The sequence below is a fragment of the Rhopilema esculentum genome, chromosome 3, assembly GCF_057945365.1.
Source record: "Rhopilema esculentum isolate cy_ngs chromosome 3, ASM5794536v1, whole genome shotgun sequence".
Lineage (NCBI taxonomy): Eukaryota > Metazoa > Cnidaria > Scyphozoa > Rhizostomeae > Rhizostomatidae > Rhopilema > Rhopilema esculentum.
In genome coordinates this window covers 7,764,265-7,790,607 of record NC_142817.1, presented here as the reverse complement: position 1 = coordinate 7,790,607, position 26,343 = coordinate 7,764,265, and the positions used below count along the sequence as shown (strand labels likewise).

The following is a 26,343-nucleotide window of genomic DNA, read 5'->3' as shown; positions in this document are numbered from 1 at the left end:
GGTAGAGCTACGATGTACAGTGTCGCTGATCGTGGGTTTCAGTCCTGTTTTCTCTCATTTTGGCCAATCACTCATTCAATAGATTCTTGGGAAGTCTGACCTAGACCAGTCAAACCGGTTACAAACCAAATTATGGGACGAATAAGGACGTCCTGTTTTCTCTCATTTTGGCCAATCACTCATTCAATTTTGCTACGTCAAAAGTGCTTGCACCCACAACTTGATGTTCGCTGCTGCACGAAATGACCTTGCTCCCTTTGATGCTGCACGAGGTATTTTATTTTGTTTAGAATTTGTCGAGGTAGATTCTTGGGAAGTCTGACCTAGACCAGTCAAACCGGTTACAAACCAGATTATGGGACGAATAAGGACGTCCAAGAATAACAATGAGCACACCTCCGCGACGTTCTAAATGATGATTGGTAGACAAAACAATAGCCTTTGTTATTTGAACAGTTGATTGGATGATTCTCGGCCATTCTCCTTAATCAGGCACGTGAACAAGACGGGACCTCTTTGTGATTCCATGTTGCGCAGTTGACTTCGTGGAACCTTGCGCCCGGCTACAGAGTATCAACAATAACGAGCATAGTCAAATTACGAGAAAATACCTTATCAGATCATGCTTAGTGCAGCACGGGCATTTAGGCAGGTAATCAGAGGTGTTTCGACTTCAGCTACAAGCATGGGATCCTTGCGAATTGCAGTTATAGGCCAGTCAAACTTTGGTGCAGAAGTGTATAAATCATTGCGAACCAAAGGGCACGAAATTGTTGGGGTTTTTACGATCCCTGATGTTCAAGGCAAAGCCGATCCATTGGCTCAAGAAGCTGAGAAAGATGGGGTTGCCGTGTTCAAGTTTCCACGTTGGCAACAGAAAAAGGTCGCAATACCCGAGGTGGTTGAGAAGTACAAGAATGTGAATGCAGAATTAAACGTGATGCCGTTTTGTTCACAGTTTATTCCTATGGATGTGATAAATCACCCTGAGAAGGGCTCAATTGTTTATCATCCATCAATTCTTCCACGACATCGAGGAGCTTCTGCTATCAACTGGTAAGGACCCATCTGAACAAAATGACCACAATAATTCTAGGGCTCAAACAAAAGATTCTAGGGCTCAAACAAAAGATTAATTGCTTTGAGTAAAGTCAACAAAGTGCCACAGCGGGAAACCCCAGACAACAATAGCTTTGGGTCATTTTGTAAATTGAGCCAACGGCATGCTCTCGTCGACGTCGATGGGCAACATAGGGGGGTTTCATAACCACATCATTGCCATATTTGTACACGATTAGGCATGCATCTTTGCATTGAATATAATAATTTGTCTTGCAACCCAGCTCAAATTACGTGCTCTTAAACATTTTGCCACCGAAAATGATCGTTTTATTGTTTGAAGGGGGGAAATGGAAGTGTGTGATCATATGTCATTTATTACACATTGTATTTATTGTAGAGTTAATATATTGTCTATCCCGTTTATTTAAATTACTTAGCATCACTAAATGAAACCCAAAACTTCCCATTACAAAAAGTAAATCTTATCCAACAAAACGTAACAAATAGCTGGTACACTCTTTTCGAGAGAGAACAATTTTTAAAGAACATGAGCCTCAAAATTGGGCAAAGGTTAAGAACAAATAAAGAACAACCTAAGACTAAGGCAGTGAACAATTAATTTTAACAGTTATTAATTAAGATTGTTTACATGCGTTTTTCAATTTCCTGCTTCACAATTCAAAATTCCATTCAGCAACTTAGAGGCCCTTATAAATTTCTTCAACTTTGATCAAGGGCTTGAACACCCTTATATGGTCCTGTTTGTACCCTAATAATTTAAAAACAAATCAAAAACAATCCAGCCTCAGAGTCTTGGAAACATTAAAATAGCCAACCTGAACCTCAACTTACTGAGTTCTTTTAAAGGTGAATTTACTTGCTCACAGAAAGATGAACAGATCGATTTTGATTTTCGCACTTGCAAAAAAGCCACCATTGCAAAAAGAGCTGCTTGAGAAAGTTGCTTGCCAAAAGATTTTGAAATAGATTAAAAAAAACTAGAAAGGTTTTTCCAATAGTCTGAAGGGTGTGGCCGAGAAAATTTATTTTCGTCCACCCCAGTTTTTTTTAGCTGGCGATGCTACTGTCAAAAAACACCATTGTCAAGAAATGTGGCAGTAAAATGGTTGCTAGGAAAAGAAGGCAGTGTCTAGGAAAATGTTTAGTAGGCAGAAAGAAGACACCATTGACAATTAATGTGAATGCTGAATGTCCCTGTGAATTTAAAAAGAATGACTTCAATTTTCTATCCACTTGTTCAGAGCAAGATATTTTGTTTTCAGAGCTGCATTCAATAGAGTTCTAGAAGTCAGCAATTCCAAAATTTTATGTTTATCCTTTAGGATCAAAGTACCAGGTTTAAGTTGCATGTTGGTAGTAAATCTCAACACAAGGACATCACAAGACAATCTGTATATTATTGCATGCAGACCTTCAAGTTTGGCCTTTACACTTACATGCATCAAATCAGAATTCTCACACATTCTACAGTAACATTTTAAGTTTATTCAAATTTTTGCGAAGCGAATATTCAAACCAAGTTTCCTTGCTAGGCCTAGCTATAGAATAGAAAATAACCAGAAAACAGCAAATCTGCACTGGTAAAGTGATGAAATACAGGCTAGTTCTGTTTTGACTGCGACACCTTGTAAATTGTCTGGGAAGAGTGCAAATGAAGAATTGGAAGCATGAAGTAATTTGACCGATAGTGCAAACATCCTGCAAAAAGGGTATCTGTAACAAATGTTTCCTCGAAGTAAACAATTATGTTTGTATGTCATATAATTGCCAAAGAGATGCTTGCCTGTAGCGATGACATGTTCAGGATCTCAATAAGAACCATTCTTTGCAGACTGGATCATGTGCATCTTTCTTATTGTCCCTAATTGTCTTTTAAAACACTTTTTATCCCACTTTCATGGATGCCAAAACTTATTTTGCTTGAATTGATGCAATAAATACAATGCAAGTGTTATACTTGCCTGAGTTGCTGAGGCTTAGAGTCTTTTAATTGTAAAAAAAGGTATATGTACATACTTAGAAATTCATAATTTCCCATTTTGGTCACTTAAAGTGTTCTTTTCATATATTTCTCAGGACACTGATGGAAGGTGATTCAAAAGGTGGTTTTACAATTTTCTATGCTGATGATGGCTTGGATACAGGACCCGTTCTGTTGCAGAAGGTTGTTGATATTGATCCAAATGAGACAGTTGACACCATCTACAACCGCTTCTTGTATCCAGAAGGAATCAAAGGAATGGTGAGCCTTTTGGTTTTTCCTTTTAAATTTGTCAATTTCAAAATTATAGACCTGTAATCAGTATTGTCCCTATATAGAGAACCTTCTCACAGAACTTGGAGCAAAGCTTCAAAAGAACCTTCTTTTTTGTAGTATGAGAACATTTTGTGCTCTCATACATACAGCAATGAACCAAGTCCTTGCGGAACTGGATATGACTGACATATTTTGCTTGTTATTCCTCTATTTGATTATTAGTTTCCCGCAACTTCTTCATGAAGCTTTTTTTCCAACAAACTCTTCCCAATTTGGAGGTTTGATTAAAACACTGAATTTCTACAGAACGTTTTCTCATAGAACATAAACAATGCGAGAGATTAGAGTGAATGTCTGTATGTTACAAAAACCATACGGAAATGTGCTTGATGGCCTTGCTAATTATCAAACCAGTACACTCTTTAGAAGGTTGGAATCATTTTTAATTGATGTTTTATTCAAGGGCAGTTCAGCTTGTGTGCGGCAGTTCAGTCAGAAATTTGGCAGTACAAAATCTGTCAAAACTGAAAACTTGTGTAAAGGAATTACCAAAGGTTGAAAATGACAATTTATCTTTTCAGGTTGAGGCAGTGGAGCTTATAGCAAACGACTGTGCTCCAAAAGTTACTCAGCCAAAAGAGGGTGCAACATATGATAAAATCTGGAAAAAGAAACAAGTGGCAGAGGTTTGTTTTTTTCCTTGTTGAGATGAATATATATATATATCATAGAGCTGAAGAAAGTAAGACTACCTGGTTTATTTCTACAAGCCTGTTTCGTGAGTAACTCACTCTTCAGGAGATGTTCATATACATCTCCTCAGGCCTTGCTCTAAGTAAAATGAAGGTGCTCCATAAAAAAAGCCCCTTAGAAACTCTAGGCGCTCTATTTCGCACCTCTAAGTAAATTTCCTTGAGAGCATCCTTCGAGAGCTTCATATCAAAAGCTTCGGAAGAATGTTAAATATGAAATTCAACGGTGATACCAGAAAGCACCATAACATGAAATAACAAAACATGCAACAAACACTATGTTTATGTAAATATAACAGAACAAAGTTGCAAAATTGTTCAGATTTTTCTAGATATGTAAGTTGCCATCATGCGATGAGCTTTTATCAGTGTCAGTATCACTACTGTTATGTTCAGCTTCACATATTGCTTCATCAAAACACATGGCTTTAAATCGAACATTTAACTTTGTTTCCTTTTTTAATGTTATCCATTCTATAAGAAACGCTAGAACATCTACTACTCGCAAAAGCAAATGAAAAGCAATGCGATAATTTGGACGGAAATGTGATCGCTGATTTGCACAGGCGATTTTAAGTTATTAAGAAAAACAGAAAATAATATTTACTTCAATACAAGATTAACGCTTGCTCAAAAATCAAATAAATCTGCCGGAGAATACGCTTGATGGCCTGTATTCTTGATGGTTATTAGAGGGTTATTAGATTAAAAATGATATCGAAAACCCAACGTCGAATTTGCTGAATTTTTTCTCAAAGGGTAATCTTACACAAATCATAATATTGCGGTCTGTTGGGAAGATTGTTTATGCTTGATCAAGTTGATTCAACAAATTCCAAAAATTTATTTTGCTCTGTGTTAATATTGTTTTTACGTTTTGAGGGGCTCTATAAATCGCTCTCCAAGGCTTTTTTTGGGTGCGCTCTAGGCGCGCGCGCTCGATCGAGCGCCTTTCCGGGCAAGGCCTGCTCCTGAAGAGTGAGTTACTCACGGAGCAACAAAGCGGAGCTTATGAAAAACAAAAATTCCAATATTTCATTAAAAAAAAGCTATGACGTTAAAAACAACAGAGAAATATACAACACATGCATACCATCAATCGCTAGCATTATTGGTGCCATGTGTGTGCTGATGGATGTGCATGCGATCACATGCATTAAACAACAAAGACTGATATTACTGACAGCTGAGTTTTTAATTTCAACTGTTACAGCGAAAACATTTCCAATATATTCTTAAAACGGTTCTGAGTCTTTTACCCTCCTCAAAACCTCTACATACTCATTCACATTCACATTCTATAACTGAAGAAAATATTTAACCTCAGGAAGAGTTTTGAAAAATAGTCATTTTCCAAGGTGAAATAGAGTGTAGATATTATAAGTGATTGGCGTAGTTTAGTAGGGAAGATGAAGAAGAAACACCACTAAGAAACACAACTAAAATGGTTGTTGAAGTCTTTCAAAATTCAAGAATTGCTTTTCTTTTTATCCAGAATTTGACTTTATTTAGAATTTCAATACACCCTCAAAGACAGGAAATATGCTGCAGTTCATCAGAAAAATGCTTGATGTTGATACAAAACCCAACAAACTTTCCAAACTCTACAAATTGCACAAAACTGATTTTGATTAACTTGCTTTTTTGAGTTTGAAGAAGTGCATGATTGTGCCTTTTAATTTTGTTATACAATAATTCTATGAAACTGTGATACCCTTATGTTAACTTTGTTTTCTCTAGATACCTTGGCAAAGGACTGGTTGGGAACTGCACAACTTTATCAGAGGCAATGATAAGGTAACATATACATGTATTACAGCATTCTTTTTTGTTGGTAAGAGTATTTTTTACAGATATCCTTGCTCATAAAATTTAATAATTAAGCTAACTGTATATTTTGTCAATGTTGCATATAGCTTTAAATATATATATATAATTGCAGTTGCGCAGTCCCGACATGAAGGTTTCATGTTGTTTCTGCTTCTGCAGCTCTGCACACTACTTCTGATAATCTTCTCCATTCTTTGCGGTCCTTTGCATATACAGCTTTGAGCCTTGTTATTCACAAGAAAACAAATTAGAATTTTTCCTCACCAGCTAGTATTTTTTAAATATAGTTCTGTTTGTGAAAAATTCTACAGGCTTTCGTCGGAAAGGCGTGCGATCGCACGCGCACGCCCTGGCGCACGCCTAACGCTTTCCAGGAGTGCAAAACATCGCACGCCTTCTTTTATTATCGGAATAAAATTCATAATTATTGGTTTTGTGGGTTTTTGAGATGAGTTAATATATTTATCCTTCCTTGGTACAATTGCTTCATGCCACTTCAAAAAGGCTTAACATCTTATCAGGATTGCAGACTAAATAAACAATTTTGAAATAACCATAGGACTAATCTACAGTGGAATCCCGATATTATGAAACCTGACCTGGCTACAAGTATAATTAATTTTCCGGCATGACAAGAGATATCTGGCCCCTTGATTTCTGCCTCCGCACAACTTCTCTCGGTATAACTAATCCCGTATATAAGGAATTTTCGTATATTAACGAGCCTAATTGTAGTCCCTTCATTTTAATTTTCCTCAATATGACGAACTTTTCCACAACTTTTCACCGTTATTTTGGTCTACTTATTCCCTGTGTATTTATCGCTATTTCTCGGTGGAATCATCATTGTCAGCGACAAAACATACATTGGCAAACATGCACTTTTAATGATGCAAAAAGGAGAAGAGATATGTGCGAACGTTTGCACCTTTTCAAGGCTAAATGGCATATCATTGAAAAAATTCAAACACAGAAGACTGTAACAGACATTTTTGTCCCCGAACTTTAAGAGGAACATTTAATGTTTTGAACAAGATTTTCATTTTCGATCGCAATTTTAGCGAAAGCAGCCGATTATGCGATAAAAATTGGCCGATTTGCCAATGATGCGATAAAAAATAGCAGATTATTTGCGGATTTCGCTATGCTTTAAATCTAGATTTTAGCGACATTTGGTTTAATGAAAAATGGGCCATCATTATTTTTTACGCATCTGGCCAGTGAGGTTCATATAATAGCTGTCATGCTTGATAACAGAGGGCTCTCGGGGCAAGGGTTTACACGCAAAAACGGCCATTAGAACCAGATGAACGCCACAGCATCAATGACTCTATAGGCCTGTCGGAACCGGGGGGCTGGACCCTCCAATAATTGTCAAACTGTGGTATATTTCCTTTATTACAGTGTACTGAATGAGAAGGGAAACAATGGGAAGCCCCCCAATATGAATTTCGTTCCCATGGATGAAACCTGCTTACGACATGGCAAACATATTTCTGTACTTGCAGTGCCGTTTTTTGTTGATATATTAAATAAGCTCAGTTTATACTTGTTTAGAAAATTGCTCAGTTGCTATAATGTAAGTAGTCATGGTAAGAATTCAGCGAAGTAAATTTCATCAAATTATTGCTGTCATCATTGTCTTGTTGGCAATTTCTCCATAGAACTATCATAATTACCAAACAGTTTTGTGAAAAAATGTCACACGCCATCACACGCCTGGATGTTTTCAGGGGTGCGGTGGTTAGCACGCCTGCTATATTTTTCACACGAAAGCCTGTTCTAGCTATTTTCCGATGTTATTGTTTTCAGTGCATGGTGGTTTCAATCCAGTGAGAGGAAAATTTTCATGAAGGCAATCATTGCGAATTATTATGAAAAGAAACAACTAGTGTAACACTGCCACTTGCTTGATTTATTTTTGTCCCTGACCCATGTTTATATTGTTTAGATCTGCTTTTATGATATGTTGACTCTTGGTTTTAGCTTCCTGGTGCTTGGTCAATGATCAATGGTGAAGTGAGTTCTCTTTTCTATTTACTGAAATAAAAAACGGCATACCTCGTTTTGTGCCAGACCGTTTTGTCAGATGCAAAATTTCTCTCAGAACAAATGAATTAAGCCCTCTTTCTAATAAGTCTTCCCTCAATTAGGCCCCACTCAAATAACCCCCATGTTAGGTTTTGAGTTTTGAATAAACCCCCCATTGAATAAGCTCCCTATTAGGCTGTCAGATTTTGAATTCTTTAGAATTTTCTTTTCATTTTAGGACCTAGACAAAGTTTCATGTGATTCATCTAAGTGCTTTGCTTTGAATTGATTTTTGAGTCACAAATACTGTTTTTCTATAAAATTATTTTGCCTGTAAGGTTAGCCCTCCCTCTAGAGGTGATCACATTGTAAAAAAATTCCTGTCTCAATCTGAGGATGTGAAGAGCCGAACTAGCTCTTTATCCTGTGCACCTACAATGTAAATCTTTCTTGCAGCAAGTCAGCTTTTTTGGCTCATCGATGTACTACAAAGATCTCCCAAGAAAGGCAACTGAAGTTGTTATAGAAGGATTGGAAAAACCAGCTCTTGTTCACAAAGATGGCATGATTATCACTGGTACTGATGGGCAAATGGTAGGCATGTTAATAATTTGTTACATTAATTTATTATTTATTTGACAGCAGGTTGTTTTTAGTATCTTTGCTCTTTGTCAAACTAACAATGTCCTTTCCTATTGCAATCCATGTGGATGTAGACTGTGTTCCAAGAACAACAGGTTTTGGTTGCGCCATTAAATAACTTTATTCCTGAATTTTTGATGTTGAAATTCTGTTTGAAAATAGAAAAGTTCATAATTAAACTGCTGAAGTATGAAGATTTATGAATGTTGAACACAGGACATTGTTTGGTTTTCAGATTAATGTAAAAACACTTCAGCTTGGTAGTGGAAAGATGATTCCAGCCTCTAAATTTGGTAGTACAGATGACAGTCAAGAAGAGCTTGTACTTAATGATGAGGAGAAGGAGTTAGAGAAGAAAATTTTTGTAAGTTTGATGGCCTCTTTCTCTGTTTATATTTTTACCAACTTTTTTACAGTACCACGTTTCAGAAGGCTACCAATGTACAAGATTTCTTAGACCTTGAAATGCATGGCAAAAATGCTTTTGAGTTTTATTTTATGCGATTAAATGTTTTAATGTGTTTTGTTGATTTGTTCAGATCAGAATGTTATGGAGAAGGGTTTATGCTGCATGTCATAGATTGTGCTGAATTTGCAAATCGTTTTAAGAATCAACAATATTAAAGGTGTTTTGGCCAGTATTCAACCAATCAGGGTTAAGCATAGTCTCTGCTACACGTTAATGATTTAGAGAATGTTGAGGATAAATACAGTGTTGCTGATTGTAAAGTGTTACAATGGTCTATTGTTTAGTCCAACCAATGATATTCATAAGATGTATGTTTTTGTTGTAATTTAGAACTGTATGTTTCATATATCACTAATTTGAAAAATTGAATTTGCTATCAGAAAATTTGGGGTGGAATTCTGAATTCATCTGAACTGGAAGGATCTGTAGATTTCTTCAAAGCCGGAGCAGGTTCTATGGATGTTGCCAGGTACATATCTAGTAGTACCTCATTATCTGTCTCTTTCTTTGTTTCATCCTTTTTGAGCCTCTCATGTGTTTAGGTGCGTCATAGAGTTTGGGGTAGATTCAGTCTTCATCACAAGCTCTAATGATTTTGGTTTTGTAATTGAATATTTATTTCAGCATTGAATTGCCTAGTAACAAAACCTGTAAAAGTTGAACCTGCTTTTGATAAAAGAAGACCGCTATATCAATCTCACTTTGATTAATTGAAATGTATGCCCCTTTGTAAGGCCTTTAGAATGAGAATGCCCTAATAATTGATGAAAAGACGATAAAGTAAGTTAAAGAAATCAGCCCCTTAGAGTAATCGCTTGCTAAGGTTCTAGCTTTATTTAATTTTCGTTTTGTTTGTAGCAAGTTTCTTCCTTTTGCTAGATGAACCATGTTTAGATACAATATCATCAAGAGACAACCACTTCTCCTCTGTTTTAATCAAAATATTTCTTATACCAAGGTGCAGTGATGGTATGGGCTTTCCCTTAAGAAATCAAGTGATTGTATTCTTTTGTTGCAACTGCACCCCAAACAGTTGAGATTTTGTAGATTTTTTCATGACTTTGCCTCTAATCGTTCTATGCAAGACAGTAAAATAAGTTGTATAAGAATAAGCCCATATTTTGACCTATTTTGATTTAAGCCCTAGGTTTTTGCTATTTACGTCATTGAAAGCACGCTTCATTTTATTTACAGATTAGTGGAGGAAGTGAAATCAAATTGTGCTGTCGAATTGGAGAACGAGGAAGTGTACATGAACACAGTGTAAGTGGTTAAATAAACCTGATAAAATGAACACTGTATATGTGGTTAAGTAAACCTGATAAAGCAATCATCTGGAAAGGGAATCTTTTTATGACGTTGAGTTGAGGAATCGCTGCATGAAGAGACTATTTACCAATGCACGTAAAATGTGTCTGATCAGTGATCTGACATTTGAAATGTCGCTTCATCGTTGCATTGTTGCTTTACGATTGAATAATGCTCCACAGCGTCACCAGGTCCTTTTTATGATTTTACAGTGGACTTTTTGTATGATGACGTCATCTTGGTATAAGTTTTAATGCCGCACTGCCTGTGTAAAAGATTTAGAAACTCCAAATTTTTCAACACTATCAGCTTCATAGAATACTATAATGTTTGTTGTTGTTTAGCTTTTACTAACTGTCTTCAGGCTCAATGGGCCATTAAAAGATGGGTAATTCTGCTTTTATTTGATAACTGTTGTGTTCTTCAGCCTTTCAGATTTCGTTCGCCATACAATTTTGCGATCCAGAGGTTTTGGAAAGGAAGAATTCAAGTGCGATACTGTAAGTTCTTCAGTAATTTAGCCATTCCCCCTGTTTCAAAAAGACTAGCTTAACCACTGACAAGTAATTGCTATAAAGGAAGTTAAGAAATAGGTTAGCTGTTTTTAGGGAAGGCGTGTCCGTGTCACGTTTTATGTGAACGCTTTACCTCTAAACGAAGGTGACATGAAAATATGAGCCTTTTTGTTGTTAGTTTTGCATCCATGCTCTTTAGGTGAGATTTTATTAAATATAAAATTATCTTTAGTTCATAGATTATTGTCAATATGAAGGCAAATATAGTTAAGAAACCATTCTGATATTTAATTTTCCCCGAGCAAGACCACCGTGAGCAAAAAACCGTTCTTGGAATTTTTAGCACTAGAAGCCTTTGCAGGCGTTAAGACTAGTGATCTTTTTTTTCGATGAATTGTGACTTTATTTTCTCGAATTGTGACTGTCAGCTCTGTTTGTTTAAGAATTTGAACGTTATTTTGTTAACAAATGCAGTCTTTTAGAGATGATGAATTTTGATCATTACAAATTAACTGATTGCAGATTGATCTGGAAGTTAACAACATGACTGTGAAAATGCCATACCAGTTATTTATTGATGGTGAAATGGTAAATGCAAAATCTGGAAGGACTTTCGAAACAATCAACCCCACTGATGAGACGGTGAGTAATTTACCCAGATGTATTTCTCATATCTTCAAGTTTTGGCAGTCCTTTGTCAAAATCGTATATCTTGTTCAAGACAAATGTGATTTAAGAAATCGTGTTTTTTGTTATTTGTTCCTACCCAACTTTTTAAAGTAGTTTTAAGATAGTCGTTCCTCTCGATGCAACCACGTGGCTCATACGTCTGGAATTACAGAGTCTCTTCTCACTCCAAGTCAAAGTTTGGTCGTGCCAGGGATTCGAACTACAGACCATTTGATTTTTAGTCCCCATCCCTAACCCTGAGCCATCCACATATTCTCTGAAGTGTCCCTTGCCAACCTAGATATGCTCATGTACTTTGAATCCCCAACATTGAATGCATGTTGCTGCTTTCATTTCCTTACGGATTTCGTATCAAAGTTTTGTTCTGCTTAGGTTTTGGCCAGCGTTGCTCTTGGTGGCAAGGACGATGTGGATGATGCTGTTGCAGCAGCCAAGGTACTTATTGAATGCCTCTATTCTGCCCTTATACGAAGATCTTTTTTGACGGATGTTTTGTAGTGAATTGTTTTACTGAGTCATTTTGTTCCAAGCTATATCTCCAGGATCCACTAGGTTAAATCATGGGGTGTAACTCCAGCATATCTTTGGTAAAATTCTATCATTGTTCGAGATCCTTTAGATTCCTTATAGTGTCAAAATTTTTTAAAAATACGATATTAGCTTGATCTGTACTGATATGACTGGCGAATTCTTAGAAATATTCATTTATCAAAGCAAAGCCATATTTCTTATTCGATTGCAGGAAGCATTCTACGGGGACTGGGGCAAAATGAATGCACGTGATCGCGGTGCCCTGATGTACAAGTAAGCAGATACTAGTACTTATTGCTAGTAATTTCGGATTTTTTTCATTTCCTGTGTCCTAGGCATCTGTGCTTACTTTAAGGAGACGGGGAACATGTGTAACAATAAAGAGATGCAGAACACCTGTCGCGTTCTCTTTTTTAACAATTTTTGTTTGTTTTGCTCCTGTCAATTTTTCGTGCTAACATTACGATGCCACTGTTTATAACTGTACCAAAAAGGTTTTTGCAATTGCTTTCTCACTTGAATGCGAAGAAAGCTTTTGAAATAGATATTTTCAAATATAACCTTGAAATATCCGGTTTTGTTTGTATGGGCACAAAGCGATGTAATTTGAACAGATTGTTAAACGAATACGAATGAAAACGGAGGGATGCGAACAAACAGGATTTGATATTTTTCGATCTGCCTTTGTTGAAAAAGTTATCTACCTGGAGTAGATTTTTGCGGAACAAGTGTGGCGTAAAATGTTTAACATGTTAAGAATGGGAGCAGGCACGAAAATTTGATATTATTTTGCTCGCAGACGTTGACTTTGGATTCCGTTGACTATTATTGATATATGCCATAGATTCTGTATATCATAGAGTATATAAAAAGTACTGTTTGACCGTTGATAGTGCTCAATGCCGTGTAGACAATTTTCAAATGATCGTTGTATAGATGAGGACGATTTTGAATTGCGAGAGTTTTCACCCTTGTATGATAATCAGGCTGCTAGGGTATATAGAAAAAGGTCATAGGTAATCACTGCCAAAAATCTTGGAACACTAACGTAGGATTACAAAGGCAAATTCAGTCATCTCCTTCTCCCCCTAGGAACAATGTTGATTTACTATAGAAAAATGAAAGGGGTTATGGAGTATGCTTTTTCTTGTGGGTTGTTTGATATTTTTCTTTACTTTCAACATTGTTTTGAAGGGAAAGGGGGACGGAAGTAGTAATATTCGGGAAAACAAATAAAAAACAGAAAAGCACAGCGCAAAGTGTTGGGTATTCCAAGTAATTTGACAGTGATTGTAGCATTTGATAGCTGGGGGGGGGGGGAGGGGGGGGCACGGGGCATCAACATCGGAAAGGGCGTTTGCAAGAGGGCAGTTTCAGATAATTTGTAACCTTGCCCAACTCATTTCCTCATTGGTAGCTCCTTTTACGAGTAATTGATAGCTGGTTAGTTAAACAATTTTACGTAATATGCAAAGCAAACGTGATTGCGAGACAACTATTAGCAGAAAAGTTATTTTCAAAATTATAAAATGCTTTATTGATTTTATACAGTCAAAGGTATAAGGATATCTTTCCCTTTGAAAAGCACTTTTTAATAGTTTTAGAAACAGTTGTTCTAAATCTCTAACGCTCCAAATAGAGGGTCAAATCACTGGTCTTATTCCTTAAAGACTACTTACTTAAAGACGACATCAAAATAGAATCTGACGTATTTCTACCATAAGGCAGAATGTTATGCTGCCTGTTGCTTACTGAAGATCTGTGTCAAGGTATGTTGTTAATATGAAACACCAAGGGTCATTTGAAAACTTCAAATGTTTGGATTTTCTGTCCATAGATTAGCAGATCTGATGGACGAACACCGAGAAGAACTCGCCACTATCGAGTCTTTGGATTCAGGAGCTGTTTACACCCTGGCACTGAAAACCCACATTGGCATGTCCATTGATACCTTAAGATACTTTGCTGGGTGGGCTGACAAGATTCAGGTACGTTCAGGACAACTTCCCCTCTCCAAGTTGGTTGATATCGTAGTTTAAGTTGTACAGGGTTCATAAAAAGGTACTTTCCCTACCCCCCTAGCGTAGCATAGAAAAAAGGGGCATTCCCTCATACTCAAAATAATTTTCAAAAAGGACCTTTTTAAGGACCACGAAAGGAATGGTACCAAAATCTAAAGGGGTAGTCCTCATATCACCTCAGGCCGGACTCATTTACCTCCCTTTGCCTTTCAGTCTGGCCACATTGGCTGTGCTACTGCCATATACCCAGCTTGTTGATATTATACACACACATCGTCAGGGCCACCGAAAGGTTTCGGAGCACCGAAAGACGAGGCTGCGAGCGGAGCGAGCAGAAAATTTCCACAACAACGCCTTTAAGATTAGCTTAAAATGCAATTCAGAATATTTCTTGCCGTCATTTCTTGCAATCCCCTAAAACGTTATACTATTTTTACGCAAACTTTTGCTTCATTTGATTAATTCCATTCTTAAAGTGAAATTCATTACCTTATGAGGCCCTTGGACCCCGAGGCCCCGGGGCGATTTGCCTCCCTTGTCCCCCTCTCGGCGGCCCTGCACATCTTGGTGGAGCTTACTCCTTTTATTCTTATCGCTCGTTTCTATTTTATTTTTGATGTCGCGAAAATTTGCTTTTAATGATGTTAATTTACTCAAAATCTTCTAGAGATCTCGTATTGAACTAGAGGTTTCGGTTTCCAGAGATCTCGTAACGGTTTTGTAAAGAATGAGAGAACTTGTACATTATAGAGTGAAAAGATATTCGACAAAGTGCACGTGCCAGAAAATGGCGGTCGTACAGTCAACGATCATGAGAAAATCCTGTCTTGTTTTCATCGTTTTCAAATAATATCATCATAGCTTAACAGTATTGTCAGAAGGAAAGCTGGGCACATTTTTGGACTTCTTATCTCAAAATTTTATCTCAGAAAGTCATAAATGTTTAGATAACTTATCAGATAGAACCGCATGCTGTCCAACCCTGTAAAAGAAGTGAACTGTTATCACTAAAGTTCACCTTACGAGTTGATTGCACACAAAATGTGAACGTGAATTGAAACTTGAAAAGATGAAGGAATGTAGTATTGCTTTACAGAAATAGATGCAGTTTTAAATTTTGTTTCCAGGGTGGCACTATTCCAATCAACCATGCCAGACCGAATAAGAATCTTTGTCTCACAAAGAAAGAGCCAATTGGTGTTTGTGGTTTGATTGTGCCATGGAATTACCCCCTGATGATGTTGGCATGGAAAATGGGACCACTTCTTGCAACTGGAAATACAGTAGTTTTGAAACCAGCTCAGGTTGGTGATTTCTTTCTTTTATACATAGAAAAAGTTTAAATCGATTGGCAACAGAGTAAGCTTGAATTCTGATGAAAAATTTGAAAACCAATTCAGATGAAACATTTAAACTTTTGTCTGGTCATGGAAATTTGAAGTATTTTGCAGGCTTTGGGTTGAAATAATTGAATTGGTAATTATGAATACTCCCAGAGCTGAAGTTAAATTTTATATCTTTTGTATTTGAATCAAACAAGTTTACAGATGTGTGAGCTCGCAGCTTTATGAAATTTTGATTTGCTGAATGCAACATAGATCCCTCTTACCAAGCGAATTTTTTGGCAATTGGTTATATTTCCTTTTGCTCAATGAATCTTTGAAATTGTTGCCATTTGAGAGTTAAATTTTGATAGTTTCTTTAACTCTATTATCAATTTTATAGGTTTTCTAATATTTTCAATGTTTAGGTGACACCAATGACGGCTTTGAAATTTGCAGAACTGGCTGCCAAGGCCGGATTCCCCAAAGGTACCATCAACATTGTACCAGGATCTGGATCAGTTGTGGGACAGAGAATCTGTGACCATCCTGATATTAGGAAGGTTGGATTCACAGGATCCACGCCAATTGGAGCAGGAATCATGAAGAGGTATTTTGAATCAGAAATTTAAAGGGTCCTCTGTTATTCTTAAACGGCCCATTAACTGTCTTATAAAAGGAAATATGAGAATCCAGTTCCTTCATTACGGGTTCAGTGGCAGCAAATCTGGCACCTGTGAAGAAATCGAAACTTTTATCTTCATATCTTTTCATTTTGCCAAGTATCTTCACCAAGACCTACTTAGGGTACCAGAGCCACATAAATTCGAGCGCGGAAATAGAAGATAGGAGTGAACCGTCTGCTTCTCCGCTTCTCCGCTTTGTTTTCTATTTACGCGCGCGAAATTTTGTGGTTGTCGTAACCAGGGTACACCAAAATTGTTCCCTTTCAAGAAACAGGCATCCTTCCCCCTGTTTTACAAACGTGGGAAAATGGGACAGTTCACAATGGACATAGTGAAAGAAGACGACGATCTTCAAATACTTTTAAACTGTCATTTCACTGTTACAATTGCCAGTGGCTTTGAATAAAACAGCGATAAGACCCCATGAATCATTCATTCCTATTTCATGAAAAAAAAGATAAACTTACAGTAAAGCAAAGAGCTAAACAAGGCAGGAAGATCAAAGAAGAAATATATTTTAAATTTGACAGTTTCTACCAAGACGGAACACAGTATATTCCAAGTGAAGTAAACATGTGACGCTAAGAATGCGTACACGTAGAGCTAAGAATACGTAGAGCAGTGACACACGTAGAGCTAAGAATGAAACGAAAGTTGTCAATGTTACTTACTATAGAGCCACTTGTGTAGATATATTGTTTCATTCTGACAAAATTATCAGAAAAGTAAAAGTACATTAACCTTTTGTAGACAATTCACTGCATTTTCAGCTTCCCTGCAATACTGCCTTGGCTCTTATCAAAGTATTTTTTCTTTGCAGCGCTGCTGAAAGCAACGTGAAGCGAGTATCCCTTGAGCTCGGTGGCAAATCACCGTTGATCATTTTTAGAGATTGTGACATGGAGAAGGCTGTCAGACAGGTTAACTATCCTTCCGCGATTTATGATTAATTAAAGCTAAATTACGGTGATATTGATTTAGATCTTTCTAGACAAGAAAGGATTGTATCTGGACAAAAATTTTTCTTCAAAGGTTTCTGTATATTTGTATGTGATGTTTAAGACATAACTTTTCCCTTGTTATGATTTTGGTATAAAGTTTTTTCTTGATCCTCCCCTTAATGAATGGTCCATCACCTCTCTTTTTACAATTGTCCTTGGCTGCATCTCTTTTTAGCTTCTCTATATTCTCTTTTGCGTTTCTGATATTCGTTAACTTTTTTTCTTTTTAGGGAATGTATGCATGCATGTTTAACAAGGGAGAAAACTGCATTGCTGCAGGTGGGCCTTTTCGTTGTGTTTTATTTTTTTTATTAATTTTTGTATATTCATCTTTCTGACATCTGTTTGTTTTCTGTCAATGAATGATGAATCCAGAAAGGGATTTATCATAGTGGCTACTCAGAGAATTGCCTTACGGCATCGAATCTTGGCCTAAGATCAAGGCTAGACGAAAATATGTTATTCAGTAGGTATTAGAATCGCTGCCACTTTTTAATGAAAAAATGTAGCAAATTTGAACTAACTGATGGGCGTTTTGAATTTATATGGAAGCTTTTCAGTACATTTCGGCAGTTCAGCATATGAAAATTCGAAAATTTCTTTATTAGTTGGTTGGTTTTAAATATTTCGAAATATTGAGTTGACAGACAAATTTTATTTTTCTTGCAAAATACTAAAACCCTATGCCCGTTCTTGGTTCTCGTGGGCTACAATCATTGCCTTGAAATGATTTTTGATTAATTCGCTGGCGTCTTAATTTTTAGGTCGATTGTTTATTGAGGAATCTATTCATGATGAGTTTGTCGAGAATGTTGTGAGTAAAAATACTTGATTTTACAGTTTGTTTATGAATTTAATTCTTAAGAGCACGTTTTTGTTTTAAGAATAAAGTTCCTCAAATAAATTTTGTTTCATAAATTACATTTTTACGTAGAAAAACAGCTGCATTGAAATAGTTCATTGGGTAACTGATTTTTTTGCCAATACAAATTTCAATTCTTCCTGGGCTGCAGCCTCCAGTAATGTCTGTACTTGCTTTGACTCGACTGAGACTCGAATCTTGCAACCATGCTGACCCAAAACAAGCTCATTCAAGGGTCTATTTCGCCGAAAATGAAATATTATTTTGAAATATTGAAATATTACTAAGAAAAAACTGAAAGGATTGAAATCCTTGGATTGATAAAAAAGTTTGTTCGGTGTCATTCTGAACTTTCTTATAAACCAGGCACCGCGGAGCTTTGAGAAATGTGGGGGTCTAAAAAATGGGGGGGGGGGCTAAAACCTTATAAAAAGAGGCTTTACTTGTAGTTTATTCATTAATATTTGGCATTTTTTGCAAAAAGTGGGGTGCTGCTCTGCGGTGCCTGTAAACCGTGTTTTCGGTGCTAGAATCACTCATCCCTGAATTTCTATTGTCTCTTTCAACAAAAGAGTGAATAAATGACAGAAAATACCCTTTTGGTTTCGCAAACTTGCAGTTTCGTCGATGAAGTGAAAAGTTAGCTCATGTTTGCCAAAAAAAGGAATTATTTTCTTGTGAAGGGCTGTACAAGCAAGTATATTATAAATATATTGCCTGTGAATAAGCATATTGGCTGCGTGGCGCAATGGTAGCGCGTCTGACTCCAGATCAGAAGGCTGCGTGTTCGAGTCACGTCGTGGTCAGTTGAGATTTTTTGATTTTTTCACTTCTAATTCTTTGCTTGCATTCTCTTTTTGTTTTCATCCACATTTTAGAATATCGGTGTTAAGTTTGTTTAATATTTATGTTATCTTTTTAACAAGATTGCCGAAATAAAGAAAATGAAGATAGGAGATCCTCTTGATCGATCCACCGATCACGGACCACAAAACCACAAGTAATTCATAATTGGATTTATTTTAGTCCATATTTTTTATGACGTTTATACCCTTGTGAAATATATAATTAAAAGATTTTAAGTACCAAAAACCTATCAACATTAAGATTAAATTGACTTTAATACTTAGCAGATGATTTCTGCATTCAATTGAAATGTGCAAACCAACCACAATTTTTATGGGGGCTTGGGGGCTCGTGCTCTCAGCCATTGCAACTTTCTAACGCATCAAATGGCACATAGGTATATGGTATTAATGGGGGGGCGGGGGCGGGGGCATGTCAGAAATTTGTGGTCCAAGAATCTGCTAATGACTTCTGCATAAAGAAACAAAATATCATAATATCAAAATATCATCGAAGGTCTGTAAACCTTAGGGCTTGCTCCCTCCTTTCCAGTTTGTCTTGGTGTCACGTTTCGATACAAAGGGAATAAAGTTACCTTGCACGAGAGTAGATCAACGCGCAAAATTTATATTAGTTGAACCCTAATTCCTTATAGTTCTCCGAAACATGGTTAAATTACCGATAAAAACTTTGTAACAAACAATAACAGTTAGTCAACACCTTACTTGTGTAAGCATATATTAACGTCCCCTCTTGTAAATGCCTTTATTACAAAACCTGATAAAGGGTCTGGAGTGGTAATTTTAACGAAACAAAACTGCCCCTCAAAGAGAACAGCCCCCTCGATCTTGTAGGTCTAGAAACACTGTTAAAACAAGTGATTCTGCCATTGGTCAACATCTTTTAGACAACCCAGATTGTGCAAAACTCTATAATGACGACATGTTTCGGATAATTGGCAGAGCCCGGTCGTCCTTCCATCTAGCAGTTTTGGAGTCAATCTACATAAAAACGAAAAAGCCGCCATTGTGTAGACAAAAGGAGTTCGTTTTCTCTCTTGGACTCCATTGGTAATTTTTCTTTAGGCTCGCGGCACTGGTTGGTCAACTATACCGGTCTTGTGCTTGCGTTTTTCTGATTGGCCTATTTCGATCCACAACTGGGTATACATTTTTCCATCGTGTTTTTTCGGAACCTATTCTGACGTTTTATGCTCTGAGGAGTGTCAGACGAAAAAGCTTTTAGTATGTTGTAAAATGTTTGCTTTTTTCAAAGCCATTTTGTAAATGCCTTTGTAAATTCTCGATAATCCTTGAGTGATACCGAACTTAAATTTCCTTTTTTAGGGCCCATCTCGAATCGCTGCTTCATTACGTGGAGGCTGGCGTAAAAGAGGGCGCGAAATTGGTGTACGGAGGAAAGAGGGTGGACAGAAAAGGTTAGTTATTTTCATAGGTTGTTGCCAGAAGTAAGATTTGAGTTTTTTTGAGTCAGCAAATTCGTCTTTAGTTTTATGTTTCAACCAGTTGATCTTAGATTTGATTTAGGTTCAAGCAGAAGGACCCGGTACACCTTGGTCAATGGAAAAAGCCGTCTTCTCTTCATATAGATAAAAAGTGCCACAAGGATCTATCCTAGGACCAATCGTATTCATTATGTATGTACATGATGTACCACAGTCGACCTTGCTACTGTCAAGATTGTTTGCCAACGACACAAATCTGTTTGCCTTTGGGGAACATTTCAAAGAGCTGTTTAGCCAGATAAACTGTGAGCTCGAGAAGCACCATTAATGGTTTAGAGGTAGCGAACTAAAGGTTTGCTCTGAAAAGACAAACTTCTGTGTTATCAGCCCCTTAAAAACCTTTTCTCATGATGTCACCCTTACTTTTCTGTAGACAAGCCATTGAGACAATTTAATTGTATCAAATACCTTGGCTTTATGCTTGACAAAAGTCTGAATTTCCTGGATTGCGTATAATACAAGTTTTGGTGTATTTTAAAATGTCACTCTATGAAAAAAGAGCGAGAAACAAAAACCCCGTCCCTGCGTATATTCAGATATTTTTAATTCTCGCCGTTTTCTGTGCGGCTTTATAAATTTTTCTTTCCACGCGAAGCATAGTTAAAACGATTTTGGCAGATGCGTGTGTCTTCTTTGCCGTTTTTGCATTTGCGGAAGCTGTAACTGCAAAGAAATGTTGCAGATTAAGAAAAACTATGTTTGTGTGAACAGAGGCTCAGATCCTGTATATCGATCTGCGCAGTAATTAATGCGTGAAGAAGTTGCGTTTACACCTAATATTATCTGACCAAACTACATTTATGCGTGTGACATACACCATATTAAAGGTGTTACGAATGTGAAGTACAATTTGAGCAGCTTTCCGCCATAGTTTTGGCTAAATATGTTCGCTGTTGTTGTCATAAGCCCTGAGAATGCAGCTACCAAAGATTGTTCAAGAAAGATGAGAACTTAATCTATAGTTTAGATATACTTAACAATTTTAGGGAACATTCTGTACGAATTATTCAGATTAATTATAGCTTCCTCTAAATGTTTAGGGCTATTAAATAAAAGCTTTACATTTGGAGCTAATTGATAAAAGGATGAAAGCTGAGGCGATTTTTCTAGTTTCTGCTCTTGCACTATCGGTTTTCTGCAGTTTTTTCCCCAACAAAAGGAAATTGGGTTTTAGTAAAATTAACAAGCTCGTTTACACCCCTGCTCAAACTCTTGGCTATTTGCCAACCAACGCTATGCCTTCTTTCTCGCTTAATCCGTGCGATTGGCTTGCAGTTACCAAAGTGTACTTCGTCACATGAAGCGAATATTTGTGTCGGAAGAATTTGCAAGTAGTCATAATTTATAAGATTTAATACCCCCCCCCCAGAATGTAGTTTATTTTATATCGATTCATGGTCTATCTTTATAGCCATGTGCTTTCAGCTCTTGTCAATTTCCATCGTTTTTCGTAGGTTTCTTCATGGAGCCAGCCGTGTTCACTGACGTCACAGACGACATGTTCATCGCTAAAGAAGAATCATTTGGTCCCGTTATGATCATCTCCAAGTTCCGTGATAAGTATGTGCTTGCCAAGATGTTTACGTTTTTAGACTCTTACTTTCCCAGACATGATCGACTGGGAAGAGGGAGGGGAGGGGGCACATGTTTGTCATTATCTAATCGATGACAATGGTGTGATTATAAGTGTTCCCAAGGAAAGGGTTTTCAAGCAGAGGCAGAATCTTTTGATAATGTCACATCAAAACCAAACCAATTTTAAGCCTTGTCCAAGGTTTTGCTTTTCAAGTAGTTGTGTAAAATGCGCCCTAGTTGTCGAGAAACAATTTGCTTGTCTTGAATCAATTCAAATAGTGTAATTTCGCAAATTCTTTCATTGCTGGTGCTCCACTGTAATTATTTTGCGCGTATTTTGGTAGAAATCGGACATTTTATTCATTGCTAAGGAAAATGCGAGTGAGCGATACAGTCGGGTCTGAACAACCACCAAACTGGATAGGGTCACATTTCTCCTAGCATACTTTATCAAATCCTGTTCTTGCACTGATCTCATTAATTGATTTTTTCTTTTTATTTCAGCGATGTTGATGGTGTCCTTGCGAGTGCAAACAAAACCGAATATGGTCTGGCATCAGGAGTTTTCACTAATGACATGAGCAAGGTAATCTTCAGGATAAAGCCGGGTTGTTTTGTAAACTTGTTTTTTGGAGCCAAGATGGCAAACAACATCCATCATATTAACTGTAAAAACATTGAGGCATTTGGGATGATCCTAACTGATTCATTGTCATTCAGAGGAACAATTTAGTGGAACACGCTATCGGGCACGATAAAAATGCTTGAATCACATCAATTCAGCAATATAATTAGGAGCTAGAAAAGGAGATACTTGTAAATGCAGCAACTGCAAATGATGTGTTATTAGACTCATATTAATGTTTATGCTCGCGTTGTAAATATGCCTTCATTTTATCTTCTGAAATATTCGTTTTTACTATTTCTACAACGGTTCCTCAATTTTTGAACAGCAGTGTTTGTTATAAAGGGAATTTAGGATAAAGGGGTTCTCCATATTTTGTTCGTGGCATTCTCATTTCTGCCAGCACTTAAAAGGAGCCATGACTGTTTAACGACAAAGTCAATTTGGTAATGTTCTTTCAGCCTAATAATCGCACGTTATGATATAGAGCAGGGGCGGCTGGGAGTAGAAAAGTATTGGTATTAGCCTCCGAAATTAAGACATAAGAAGGTCCCCCTGCAAGGTCCTGAAACTATTTAACAGGGGTGGAGCTTATATGTTCTTATTTAAGAAGGTGGGCAAAATGACCTTTTCGATATGATGGTTTAAAATAGCTTTTGGCAATACCATATCTTACAAAATTATTTGAAGGCACTGGCCCCCGTTGTCTCCCCCCAGACACTGATGACCCTGTGGTAATGTAGTTCATCCTACTAGTTTTGGGTGAAGGATCGGTCCTACGAAATACAAATGAATTATAGCTGCGGCAAATTACTCGAGCGAAATCGTGTTTTGATACAGCGGTTTGCTGCCCAGTAATGGAGCCCCAAGGTATTAGCCCATTAATTCTAATACCATGAGGCTTTTGGCCCGCGAATGAGATTCTATTACGATAAAGCGAGCGATTTACTTTAGAGTAATGCAGCAAAAAAACGTAAGATGTATCATTTGATTTGAGAAACCGAGAGAAATAATGTGAGAATGTTGCCTATGACTCTACAACCATATAGAATCGAAGTTTTACAAAACATACAGTTCATACAAAACAACTTTTACAACTGCCTTTAGCTTAAACAAATTATTTCATGACTGTTGCTCTTTATATTCAGTGTCTAAATTTTGTCAATCAAATTATCCATCCAAAGGCATTGCTAGCAAAAGTACAGCTACATTTTGTAAATTCATAAAGTTAATTTCCAGAAATATTTTTTCTATAAGCTGAGGCCTTAGAATAGAGCTGGGGCTCTTTCCACCGTCCCTTCCACTGACAGTGGCCCTCGTAGTATTAGAAATGAAAAACTAATACCTTACTGCTGTTCACCCATTCTTCTACCATGGCTCAACAAGAGAAATTCACGTCATGCAGACCACAACAGACAAAAGAAATTTCGGGGCAGTGTATTAGTTTTTGGAGGCTAATACCATGGCCAGGGCTGCTGATTACGGCATGGATTACACTTTTCAAAGATTTCAATGAGGATTAGGAAAGCTTTCATTCAACGAACAGAAAAGCAAATATAGCTTGGCTATATGAATAGAGCTGGTCGCATCGATAAAATTGTTGTGAAAAAGTGGCAGCGTACAAAAAGCAAAATAAATTTCCTGCAATCTCAGAGACCCAAAGTCGCCTTCCTTTGAAAATAAAATGGTATTAGACTAATACCTTTAATACCACCCCACGCCGCCCCTGATATAGAGATATTTATAGGCCTAACTATATACTGGAATGTTTTTTAGGCATTACGAGTCGCTGATGGTCTTGAGGCAGGAACCTGTTTTATCAACACGTACAACAAGACTGACGTTGCCGCACCATTTGGTGGCTTCAAGCAGTCAGGTTTTGGAAAAGATCTTGGTAAGTGCTGTTTTTATTTGCAATTATGTAGTGACTGTTTACCTGTTGTTAAAGATGAAGTGCACTGGTAATAGAACCTGAGATGAGGCCACAAAATGTGATGAGCTATCATCCACTGTTTTCAAGAGGTAGCCTGTGCCAGTTCTCCCAAGGTCCTGTTGCTCTCTTACTAAGCTTTTACTAAGAAAAAAGCAAGCATTTTACAATATACTTAAAGCTTTTTCGTCTGACACTCCACAGAGAATCAACGTCAGGATAAGGGTTCGAAAGAACATGATATACTCAAAGGGTTGTCAGACGAAAAATCTTTTAGTATTTTGCAAAGTGTTTGCTTTTTTTAAAAAACATTATCAACTTTTGTACCGCCAAAAATTGTTTACATATCACTGAGCTTTAAAGCTGGCTTCTGCCCCCTCCTGGCCACTGGGTACCAGTTAGATTTCCCTAGACTTTTTTCAAAGGCAGTCGTATTTCTAAATATGCATCAGAGAATGTTGTTAGAGAGGTTTTGAAACATTAAACCTAGCTTGCTAGTTTCTGCAAATTACTGAACTCTATTGTTGCTTCATAACCTAAGATATAGGAAAGCTCTGAAAACACTTACATTTTCCCCCTGAAACTCATCTACGACAAAATATAAACCGAATTTTATATTTCCACCTAAAATGCCTATTATTCTGCAAATTCAAAATATCTAAGGGCTTTACCAAATGTCTGGATTCTTCAATTACTTGGGACCTAATGAACTTATGTTCGTCCAACGAATCTGTCTCAATTCACTCTACCAATTCTTCGTTATAGCTTGCTCCACAAACGACCCAAGAGCGACCGAGTCTTATCTTTATGCTTTAGTTATTAATTGTGAGAAATCTCCTTTTCTCTAGGAATGGAAGCTCTGAATGAATACCTGAAGACAAAAGTTATCACAATAGAATATTGAACAACTAAAAACTGTGCTTGAAGTTAAGATTACTTGCTAAGGCTCAAAGTACAAAGCCTAATGTATGATGTTAAGTCTCGTTTTTGATAGTGGAAAGGAACAAATTGACTGATCATTTTTTTAATTTTACCTCACTCGAGTTTTACACTGGTGGTTCACTTCGCTTATTGGAAGAGAAAAAGTGCAGTTTAAAGCTGCAGGATGAGATGACATCAGTTTGAAACTCTTGTATTTATTTACATGACACCCTTAAAAGCATTTAAAAGCCAAAAATTGTCGATGAGAAATTCCTTCTACTGTCATCGTGGAAGTTTCTATTTGGTAACAATTCTGTTTTTAGTTTTTATTTTATTAGTACATTGTCAACTAATTTGATTCTTTCCCTCTATTAAATTCAACTCTGGTTGCGTCTTTCAGATCCGTGATTATTTCGATTTTTCAAAATTGTTTTGATTTAACCTCAACATGCTCTCGTATGATCAGCATTGTGATCAATCCTCAAGTTTCGCATATACATCACAAAACAAATAAATTAGGTCTGAATGCAGTTCTGTTACAAAAATAAATTTAAAAAAGTATCAGTAAAATCCTGTCTTTTTCTTAGAAATTGAAAATTTAGTTTCTAATTGAAAAAAAACTTTTTTATTATATTTTTGTATGACCATAGATATTTTTGTAACATTGTTCCCTTCATCTGGAACGCCGCCCCTAGAATTTCCTCAAAGAGTAACTGCTGGAAGCGAGAGTTTGTTGGGGAATAACCTACGATTTTAAATCGTATTGAATTAAACGAAATCCGTGTAATGTTGCATTCCATATGTCCGTGCTCACGTGTGCGTCACTTTGAAGTTTTTCTTTGTTTTCATGTCTGCCAGTCACAGTGTCATTCTGGGTAGTAAGATGACGTCAGGCACGCTCGTTGAACCTATGACCGCCAT

The 26,343-nt window shown here is 37.0% G+C and overlaps 1 protein-coding gene and 1 non-coding gene across 2 annotated transcripts; both read left to right on the top strand.

The window, feature by feature from the left end:
• Window positions 1–515: 515 nt before the first annotated feature.
• On the top strand, window positions 516–26,246 carry LOC135692539 (cytosolic 10-formyltetrahydrofolate dehydrogenase). Its single transcript, XM_065210700.2, has 25 exons — window positions 516–1,056; window positions 3,160–3,325; window positions 3,922–4,026; window positions 5,833–5,889; window positions 7,909–7,941; window positions 8,410–8,547; window positions 8,831–8,959; window positions 9,445–9,533; window positions 10,259–10,327; window positions 10,800–10,872; window positions 11,410–11,529; window positions 11,950–12,012; window positions 12,320–12,381; window positions 13,946–14,096; window positions 15,257–15,433; window positions 15,880–16,061; window positions 16,958–17,057; window positions 17,369–17,417; window positions 17,903–17,952; window positions 18,927–19,000; window positions 20,193–20,284; window positions 21,826–21,931; window positions 22,451–22,532; window positions 24,348–24,465; window positions 25,350–26,246. The coding sequence occupies exons 1-25, from the start codon at window positions 623–625 to the stop codon at window positions 25,403–25,405; spliced, it is 2,775 nt and encodes a 924-aa protein (XP_065066772.1). The 5' UTR covers window positions 516–622; the 3' UTR covers window positions 25,406–26,246.
• Trnaw-cca (transfer RNA tryptophan (anticodon CCA)) lies at window positions 18,735–18,806 on the top strand. The gene has a single exon. It is a non-coding gene; the product is annotated as a tRNA-Trp (tRNA).
• Window positions 26,247–26,343: the final 97 nt, after the last annotated feature.